We start from the raw sequence: 11294 nt of genomic DNA on the forward strand, positions 1-11294 counted from the left end.
CACTACATTAATAAAGGTATAAAGCAACTGCAAAATAAAATCTTTAATACCCTTTAATATAACTGGAAAGCATAAAACATGAAAGTTACCTAAATTTTGAAATTATTTAATTCATTTATTAAAAAGTAAACTAAATAATTTTATAATTTATATACCCTAAAACCAATAATAAATAAGTAGCATCCTATTCTTACAGTACAGGTCAAAGCAAGCAACAACTGGACATAGCAAATTTGAGATGGTCCATTGGTTTCTCCTCTCTCATTCATTCTGTAAGATTCTCTTGTTATATTAGCCATCCAGTTCCACTCTATATAACAAAACAAACACAACACAGAACTATACATATCTTCTGATCAATTCTTCTCTGATCTTTCTTTGGTTCTATATCAATCATACCATGACCAATCTTTATGCTTCTGCTTCTTCTTCTTCTTCTTCTTCTTTGGACATCCTGATCAAAATCACTTTTCTTTTGATTCTTCTTTTCCCTGCTATAGTTTCTAGTGAGTGTACATGTGATTTTTTAGAAGATACACAGGAAGAAAAAGGCCAAGCACTCAAGTATAAACTTGCTTCGGTAGCTTCAATTCTTGTTGCTGGTGCTATTGGTGTTAGCCTTCCATTGTTGGGAAACAAAATTCCAGCCTTAAGGCCTGAAAATGACATTTTCTTCATGATAAAAGCATTTGCTGCTGGTGTTATTCTAGCAACTGCCTTCATTCACATACTGCCTGAGGCATTTGATGCTCTAACATCTCCTTGCCTCAAGCAAAATCCATGGGGGAATTTTCCCTTAACTGGTTTTGTTGCTATGGTGTCTGCAATTGGGACTTTAATGTTGGATTCGTTCGCTACAGGGTTTTATAAGAGGCTTCACTTCAAGAACAAGAATAAACTGGTAGTAAATATGGATGAAGAGACAGGTGAAGATGAGCATTCAGGTCATGTACATGTTCATATTCATGCTACTCATGGTCATGGTCATGGTTCTGCTTCCCCAACTCAAGATTTGGGTTTGCCAGATCTGCTCAGACGTCGGATTATATCACAAGTGAGATTTTATTATTTTTATTTACTTTACATTTATTTTTGAGAGAAAGAGTCTCCAAGGATTTAATTCCATTATCTTCACTTTAGAAATTAAAATGGACTGAATCTAACTCACCATAAATTAACTCAAGAGAAGAGTGCCCAAAATTATATAGGAGAAATACTCAAGGCCATATAAGGGATATATTACCTCTATCTCAAACCAATTTAGAACCTTAACATATCCACTCACATCCAAAATCGAACACCTGAAATGTAAAACATTAGTTTTGGACAAGTTTGCTATTGAGATAGAAACTTAATATTTGAGTATTTGTGTCGTAATAGAGACAGGAGTCATGAATTTAAATTCCAACAACTTTTTAATTCAAGTATTTTTTTTATATAATAAAAAAATCCAATTGATTCGATGTTAGCAATTTTTAATGATAAGTTATTAGTATAATTAGTTTTTAAAAAAAGTATATATGCATAATTAATTTTTAATATGATGAATATTGCAGGTATTGGAGGTAGGGATTTTGGCTCACTCAGTGTTTATTGGAATATCTCTGGGTGCTTCTGAAAGTGCTGAAATTATAAAGCCTCTCTTAGTAGCCTTGTCTTTCCATCAGTTCTTTGAGGGCATGGGACTTGGAGGCTGCATATCTGAGGTAAAAAGTAATTAATTATTAAAATTTAGGCTCCATTTGTGGAAAATTTTCGTATGTTTTAGTATTTAGGACACTCACAAAAATTAATTAATAAAAAATATTTTATTGATTAAAGGAAAAATTAAGTCATTTTTTTAAAAAATGACTTTCCTTTTTTAAAAGATGATCATTTTTCATTTTTTAAACTTTGATGATTTTATTAAAATATGAAAATATTTATACATAAATGATATAAACATATATAATTAATTTAACATTATAACTAAATAATAAAAAATATTTTCATAGAAAATATTTTCTATGTATGAATTATTTTCTACATTTGACAATCTAGGTTGAAAGTGTTGACACAAAAACAACATTTTGTTATTGGAATAATAAATTTTAGGTTTTAAAATCATTTTTAAAATTGTAAAGTCTTAAATTCAAATCTCTATTTAAAATAAAAATAAAAATATTATCAATTATATATATATTTTTTTAATTTTGTTTATTTCTATATGTTGGTATAATTAGATGGATGAATTATTATTTGGTTGCATTTTTTTTAGGCAAAATTCAAATCCAAATCTACAACAATTATGGCAACATTTTTCTCTCTCACAACTCCACTAGGGATTGCAATTGGAATAGCCATATCAAGTGTTTACAAGGAGAATAGTCCCACAGCACTAATTGTTGAGGGAATGTTCAACTCAGCCTCTGCTGGGATTTTGATCTATATGTCACTTGTTGATCTTCTAGCTGCAGATTTCATGAACCCAAGATTGCAAAGCAATTTCAGGATTCAATTCGGAGCTAATGTTTGTCTTTTCTTAGGAGCTGGTTGTATGTGTGTACTGGCCAAATGGGCTTGAAGAATTTTATTTATTTTCCCATAATTACATTAATTTCTAGAGATTGCATAAACAAGATATCTGAGATTTGTTTTATTAATTTATTTTTTTAATGACAACTTTAAATTTAAGTATTTTTTGAGGAATTGCAATGAATTTTTATGATATTGAACTAAAAAAATTACACAATAATTAAAATTTAAAATTAAAACAATTAAATTATAAAAATGTAATAGTACCATAGTTGATTGATTTTAGTGAGAATTGTTTGAATCATTTCCAGAATTATGAGGTTTTGAGTTTAAACATAATTAGAGCCAAATGTATGAAAGAAAAATTGAAGATTTTTGAAAATTTTTAGAAACTTTTATTTTCCAGCTTACTAAATCGGTGAGTTAATATATTTTTCTCTTTAAAATACTCAAATATCACCAAAAAATTTTCTTCTTTTCAAACAAAAATGAATTAAGAAAATTTAAAAATCATAAAAGTTTTATTTTTAAAAACTTTACTAAATTATAAGAGTTTTTTTTTTAAAGGGTATTTGTATTATCTTTTAAACTGATCAAATTAAATTATATGCTCTAAAATTAACTTGAATGGTCATAATATTTTTTGAACTTGTAATAATACAAGAAATTAAAAAACCAGCTATTAAAATTATTGACAATTAAAAAAATATTGATGAAAAAATATATTAGTAACTCTATATAATTTAATCAGTACTTTTAATTTGTAATGTTAAAGTACCGACTATTATGAGAAAGGATTAATTTACTTAGTTTTTAGTTGATAATTTGAAGATTATAATATTGATGTACCAATTATGACTCTGTTTGACAACAGTTTTTAAGATAATATTTAGTATTTTGACTCTACCTCTCTTATTTATGTAGTTTGATAGCATAGAGTTGATATTAGCATTTAAAGATTGAGAGAGCATTCTAATTAGAGTTAATAAAATTATATCACTATTTTTACATTAGTAAAATAGCTAACAGCTATTAGAATAACTAATATTGCTAAACATAATTTTAATTGGTTATATGGAAATTTATCGTCTATTTTAAATTAAAGAAAAAAAATAATTGAGAGGCCTCTTTTTTATTTTTGATTTTTATAATCTAATTTGACTAATTACAATACCAAATTGCCTCCATTTAATTTTATTTTAATATTTTAAACTTAATGCCTTTTTAATCATTTTAAGAATACACAGTTTTTTTTTTTTTAATCAAATGTCCCAATTATGTTTTAATCACTTATAAATATTTTAATTAAATATATAATTATTCACATTTTTAAATGTTTATAGCTACAAATTAACTTATAAATTTTTAATATTTATATATATTTTTTTATAATTAAGCCAAAAACTCTCCCATTGACATCTGTGACATAAAAGTTGTAAATTTTGAGGACGATATTTATATAACGGTAAATTATGCAATATCCGTGATGTTATTGCATTTTCATATATTTCATATACATAATTAGTTTCATATTATTATAATTGTATTTAGAGGGTATTAGTCTCAGTTAATAAATTGATCAATTAATTTATAAATTTTAAAAATAAATTTATTTATTTATTTATAATAATTTTTTGATATATTAGCTGAGCCTATAAGTTAAAAAAAGAAAATAATAAGTTGAGGGAGATCATTTTTCATTTTAGTTCTTGTAAATCTTATACTAACAAATTAGTTTAACTAAATATTTAATTCTTAAAATTTCATCATAAATTTTATTTAATATTTTTTTAGTCATTCTAATAATAAATGTGTTTATAAGTTATTTTTTATTAAATACATTAATGATCTATCAATCATTTATAAGTATTTTAAGCAAATACGCAACTGAAAATTTTAAATACTTTTATGTTTAAATTAACTTATAAGTATTAAGTCCTTATAAGTTTGTAATACCCTCACTTTAGCTAGTCTGTGCATTCGACTGTTTTGGTGATCAATATCTATCCGGACAGTTAGAATGTCTGGAACTATATTTAGATTAGAGTGAGGAGTCATAAATAGCCCAAATAATAGTAAGAAAAAAATTTAAGCTATGAAATACACTAAGGTTAAATGAGCCATAGCCCTAGCGATGGGTGACCTAACGGGAAGTTGCTGTAAAGACAGCTAATAGCCCTAAACCTGGGAGAAATTTCGTGAAATAATTGCTGGGACGTCAGAGAAGAGTTACGACGCCCTAGGTGTCAAAAAAATGTTAGGAGAATTTTTAAGATCGGTGCAGACAATTTTAGCTCATTAAGCAAAACGAAAGGGCATTTTGGTCATTTCACCGTCAGAGATGATTTTTGACCAACTTGTCCAATTGAGTAAATAAATTATATGACATAAAATGTGAATAAATATTACAAAAATTAAATTAAAAATGAGTAGAAAAGAAAAGAAAAGAAAAATGAAATGAAATTGAATTATTATATAAGCACTATGTAAGAATGACATCATTAAAAATTTTTTAACCAATTAAAAATAGACAAGCACATATAAAAAGACAAAAAGAAAGAAATAAGCCAAAAATTCTTTCATCTTCTTCATTTCTCAAAAGTTGGTCGAAGCTCTCCCTCTTCCAAAGCTTTCCACCATTGTTACACCCTTTAAGCTTAAATTTCCTTAAAATCCCACCATATTTCCCATAATTATCTTTATAAAAACTTAATATCTAACCTAGCTAGAGTGCTTGGAAGTGAAAGGAAGCAAGAATCTTGAAGTTGGTAAGAAAGAGACTTTGCTAAATAAAGGTTAGTGCTAGCTTCTCTCTTCTTTTCCTTTCTAATGTTGAAATCAATGTTAAGTATAAGTGAATTACATGGGAAAAGTTGAAATCCATGCATGAAAAGAAAGACCTAGATTTCGGCAGCCATGGGGAAAGGTTAGGATTTGATAAATTGTTTGAATTAAATTGCTTAGAATTGGTTTATGATGAGTATATTTGAGTTGGATATTAGTTAGCATGTGTTACATGAGATCACCAAATTAATAAGCTAGGGTTTGATATAAAAATTAGGAATTTAATGATATGTTGATAAATTATTGATGTTGAGACCAATTATAGACTAATTGAAGTACATAGAATGTGAATTGTGGATGGTGGTAGTGTGGGAAGGTGGTATTGGGAGTATTGTTCTTGTGTAGGGAATTTTGGACCTATGAGTCCAGTGTGTTTAAATTAACATAAGTAGAGCTAGACAGCTCTAATTGGTGTGAGGCTAATTGAAAACAAAATTTAAGACCTCAAGCCACATTTTTCATGAAGAAACCCTACCCAGAAAACCAACTTAAGTTAATCTAAAATTGCCTCAATCCGAGTAACACACAAGCTGTCTCTGAAAAATGACCAAATAAACAGTGTTTATTCAAATAGTCATAACTCAGTGTAGAAATGTCCAATTGACCTAATCTTTATATCAATGAAAAGCTTAGATAATGTAGAACAACTTTTATGGAGAACATAAACTCAAATTCTGACCCTAACTAATTCAACTTTCTAGTCCAAGTTAGGACACTAAACTTGTCAGAACCAAATGGTGCCCAGAAATTCTGGGTACTGACCAATCCGGCCAGTTATGGTTAAAAGACCATAACTTGAGCTACAAAACTCCAAATGAAGTAATTCAAAAATGGAATTAAAGAAGACACAATAAAGAACAACTTTGATGAAGACAAGTTAGCTAAATTCTCACTGTAGCTTAGACCAATGGAACAGAAAATATAGGATACAAAAACTGAATTTTTGAAAATAATTCTAGGAGGCTTTGAATTGCAATTGGCAATCAATGCTAACAAACTTAGAACTCAAAATGTGGTATAATTATGTATCAAACATTTGTATGGATATTATGTATGAAAAAATCAAAAATTGGAGTGAATAGTAATGTGTGAATAGTAATCCTTAGACATAAGAAATAATAATATAAATTAAAGAAGACATTATAATTACTAATATATATATATTGTGATTAGTGAATTGTGATTTTTGAATTTGAGTGACCCTAAAACAAAGAAGAATGTTTTAAGTACAATGGTACATGAAAACCATTGATGTGAATTATGATCAATAGGAATGTATAAATTATAATGAGTGCATAAACTATGTATAATTGTAATTTAGAAATTATGCTTCCATCTTAACTAGAATTAAAATGTTACAAAATATAAATAGAAAATATAATGAAATAATAAAACATAAGAACATTTAATGGTACTAGTGTGCCCATGTATTGCCTAGACACGTGTGTCAGATTGGATAGATTGGCATGCTAATAAAGTATTATTTTAGCAGTATTGTGTAAGACTTTATGCTTGTATTTATGGCTTTATGCCCGCACTCATAGCTTTTATGCCCGATTACTTATTATCATGGCTTTTAGGTATACTGATTTGTTATCATGGCTTTTTAGCCATACTGACTGCATACGTGGTTAACGTACTGAACTTACACGTCCCATGGTATGACGGCCCAAGACAGTGTGGTGTCCAGTGCCAACGACCCGCTTATCCAGTTTAGTCAGCCTGTCATAGGTTACTTGGACAGTGAAATTTGTTAAGAATAATGTGAATTAAATGAATGAATAAGAAAGAAACTAGAATTAGTTTTAAAATTTTATTTATTATGCAATGATTCAAAATACCTAGAAATAAATTAGTGAAATGATAAGAAGATTTGTAAAAGAAGTAGAACGTAAATAAATATTACAAATGCGTCTCTCATAATAAATTAAGACTAAATTTAATATTATTAAATAATTGAATGTTGTATTTATTATTACTGTAAAGTTTATACACTAAAAATTTTTAAAGAAGGACAAATTAGAATAACTGATAATTAATATTAGTAATCTCACACGAAATTAAATTAATTTTTGAGCATCTAAATATTGCTTCAGTTTTATCTTTATTGTATATTATTTTCTTGTTATATTATCGCACTACTAAGCAGAAAATGCTTAGCGAGATGGATTATTTCCTTCGCGCAGATACTGAAGATAAAAACCCAGTGGATATTAGACTGAGATTTTGGAGTTCTGATTTGCAAAGTGTTCAAGGTTGTCACCTCCTCAGCAATGTATGTAGATATGGCCCATATAAGTCATTTTATGTATTTTGTATATTATAAATATTCCTTATGTTGTAATGTAAACTATGAAATTGTAATTAATGTGCATATGTTGTAAATTAATAAATTGGCTATTTCATCTGAAATTAATTTGTATATTATGTAATTTATGAACTTGTATAATTATTTCATATATTATGTAAATTTATGAGAATTTCAATATATAAATCGTGCATTAATGAATATGTATGGAAATGAATGGATTTGTACAAATGAATACGTGAATTGCAAGAATTGAATGTGAGATGAATATGATGAGTATGAATGATATTTTCATTGTAAAATATTATTAAAAATTTCAAGCAGGTGAATAGTGAAATACGTCAAACGGTATTAAAATAAAGAAACTCCATCAGTTTCTCCTTCGAAAAATATAATTTGATTTTAAAATATATCGAGAACCAAAATCATTAAAGGAATAAAGTAAGATAAAGTAAGATAAAATAGGGTGCTCCAGCACTGAGTATGACATGTCTTACTCTGCTACACTGTAAATAGGTAAGGGGTGTCACAAAGTTAATTTTTACAAATTAAGTGAAATATTCTAAAAGAATATTTCACTTAATTAGTGACTATTTTTACGAGTATTTTGATTTTAGAAATTTTACAAAATATTATATAAAATTCTTTTAGAGTCCAAAAAATTGAGGTTGATAAATTAAAATTATCATTGGAGTACTATTTGGCGGAAAATAAAATTAAATAGAAATTTGGACTTCTATGAAGAGTTTATTTTTGTGGGGTTACAAAAGGCGTGAGTGTCTTGTTTGGAGAAAACATTAATTAAAAGTGTTTGGCATTGAGGTAGTTAAGAAAAACGGTTTTTAAAATATATTAATTATAAAGTATTAAAAATTAAATAGAAATAAATTTAATATTTTTATTATAAAAATGCTAAAATTATGAAACAGATTTTTCAAATTATTTTTTTAATAATGCATTTTCTGGAAAAAGCACTTTTTTAAATAGTATAAAACTAAATCCTAAAGGGGTCTAAATAAATTGGACCAAACCTACTCCAACAAGGGGCCTTGTTTGGCCGAATAAAAAATAAAAAAGGAAATAAAGAAGTTCTATTCTAAGATCTCTCTCATAATTTATATTTTGCACATTATATGAGTTATTTATTATTTTATTTTAATAGTATGATTTGATATTTATTTTAAATTTTATAACTTAGGAACAAATTTTTACTTTTTCGACTTTTATAATTATAGTTAATATTTTATTTTTTGGTAATTTTGATTTAATTTTAAAAATTAATTATTTTTATATCTCAAAATTAAATTTTATTTTAAATCAATTTATGCTAATGAAAATAATTAACCTTTAAAATTAAGTTGAAATTGTAAAAATAAAAGAATTGCTATAAAAGTTAAATTTTCTTACCATTAAGTATTTATCTCATAGTGCTGATATGATGATTCAAATCCTAATAATTTCATTCCTTGGAAAAAAATTTTAAATACCAAAAAAAAATTTATGTTTAATGATAAAAAAAATTAATTTTTTTTATTTTCAATTTTATTAATTTTAATTTTTAATTATATTCTAATTATTAAAGTTGATATTATTTATAAAACTGAAAATTTTATCGTTAAATTTGACCGTTGCATAAGAAAAATAAATTATAGTTAATTGACATGTATTGAAAATAAAATGCAACTGATATAATTTTAAGAGAAAAAATTAGGAAAAAAGAGGCCATCTTTTTAAGAGAAAAAAAAAATCCGCTTAGAAAAGAACGGCAGCTAAATGCACTGAGTAGTGAAACTATTACCATTAAGAATAGAATGACATCTAAATTTAACCGGTGGATATGACCAAAATTATCAAAATTTAGGTACCATTCCATCAGCTAAATTTAAGAGGAAAATCATGATTTTTTTGACATGATTTTATTTTAATAACATAATACGTTTCAACAATTGTAAATTTTTTAATAGAAATTCATATAATTTTATATTTAATAAAAAAATAAAAATATATACCATTTAATTTTAAATTTTGAAATTAGTTAATTAATAAATTATTTCTATTATTTTTTTAAATCACGTTAATTTCAATCTTTCAATATTGCCACCTAATGATTCATTATTATTAAATCAAGTAGCTTATATATACAAACTTCATGTCATTGTATGTGTTAAAACATTACAAAAGTAATGTATAATAAAAACATTAAAGTATCCTTAGGTGACGAATCCATATTTTGCCTTGAAAGCACTATCAAGTAGGAGTATGTAGTTTTAGGTGATGAATCATATTTTTTAAATCATGTCCCAACCCTCTCCCCCCACCCTTCCAGCCTCCAACTCTCGAAAACCAACCCCGAATCATCCTCTCTAAAAGCCTCAAAACTTCACCCACAGCAACAACCAACCTCCATCCCCTCTAGAAAAGCCGAATCAACATTAAGTCTACTTTGAGAACATTCCACCAGAATGGGATGCTAAGTCTTTTTTGAGGGTGTTCTCAAAATTTGAAGAAGTTACTAATATATTCATGCCGCGGAAGTTAAACTACAGAGGAAGGCATTTTGGCTTCGTCAGAGTACCTTCCATGTCCCATTTACACTTCTTATTACAGGCTCTGAATGGGCTCTGGATTGGCACTTATAAATTGCAAGCTTCCCAATCTAGATTTACGAGGAACCAGGATAGCGAACAGACATTTCGCAAACAGGTATCACAAAACCAGTACCATAACAGGGAATAAAGAGGTTTCTGCAACTACCAGAGTAGAAAAATATCTGTCCAGGCTCTGAAGAGCAACCCCAACATAGGTAGGTTCGATATCTGTCCAGAAGCATCATACCAGCCTTCTAATGCTGAGTCCTCCTTGAATTGTGGTCAATACAATATTCCTCCTGAAGTTGCGGAGAAGAACAATAGCTAGTTATCATGCTCAGCTATTGGTACTCTACTTAATATACATTTAAGGTCTAGTTTGCAGGAATACCTTATTGCAGAAGGGGCCTCCACTGTCAGCCTAGCGCATATGGGAGGAAATTTAATGCTACTCACATTTGAAAATAAAGAGATAATGGACACTTTCTTGACAAGTAATACTTGGTTGAATCATTGGTTCTCTGCTTTTAGCCCTTAAGAAGGTTTCCTTACCCAATTAAACGATTAATATGGATTAGATTTTATGGCATCCATTGCATGCATGGTCCATTGACTTTTTCCAATGGACAGCAAATAAGCTTGGAAGTTACATCGGGAAAAAAAGTGTAATAAAAAATACAAAATACAGAAAAAAAAGAGTGAATTTGAAACTAATTACCAAAAAAAGGATAAATTATGCTGAGATGGATGAGCTGAGTGCGGAACGCTAACTATAATAACGTTTTAAAGGTTCGGACGCTATTCAAAATAGCGTCCGCGTCAAAAATTTGAAATGAGAGCTGGACGCTATTCAAAATAGCGTCCAGCACTCCTTACAATAATAAAAAATTAATTAAAAAAAGTTCAATTTTTTTTTAATTTTTAATAATTTTATTTTATATTTTAAATAAAATATAAATATTATTTTAATAAATAAAATTATAATATGTAATATTATAACATTTTTATTTTAAATATTATTTTTAATTTAAAATTAAATT

At 27.4% G+C, this 11294-nt stretch overlaps 1 protein-coding gene across 1 annotated transcript; it reads left to right on the forward strand.

Moving 5' to 3' along the window:
• Positions 1 to 203: 203 nt before the first annotated feature.
• LOC110642125 (zinc transporter 1) lies at positions 204 to 2642 on the forward strand. Its single transcript, XM_021794071.2, has 3 exons — positions 204 to 1054; positions 1557 to 1706; positions 2258 to 2642. The coding sequence occupies exons 1-3, from the start codon at positions 401 to 403 to the stop codon at positions 2561 to 2563; spliced, it is 1110 nt and encodes a 369-aa protein (XP_021649763.2). The 5' UTR covers positions 204 to 400; the 3' UTR covers positions 2564 to 2642.
• The last annotated feature ends 8652 nt before the right edge of the window (positions 2643 to 11294 follow it).

This window comes from Hevea brasiliensis, chromosome 4 (genome assembly GCF_030052815.1).
Source record: "Hevea brasiliensis isolate MT/VB/25A 57/8 chromosome 4, ASM3005281v1, whole genome shotgun sequence".
Lineage (NCBI taxonomy): Eukaryota > Viridiplantae > Streptophyta > Magnoliopsida > Malpighiales > Euphorbiaceae > Hevea > Hevea brasiliensis.

Coding starts and splice junctions, on each gene's coding strand:
- LOC110642125 (XM_021794071.2), top strand. CDS start 401: ATGACCAATCTTTATGCTTCTGCTTCTTCTTCTTCTTCTTCTTCTTTG. Junction 1,055..1,556: donor GACGTCGGATTATATCACAA/GTGAGATTTTAT, acceptor TGAATATTGCAG/GTATTGGAGGTAGGGATTTT. Junction 1,707..2,257: donor TTGGAGGCTGCATATCTGAG/GTAAAAAGTAAT, acceptor CATTTTTTTTAG/GCAAAATTCAAATCCAAATC.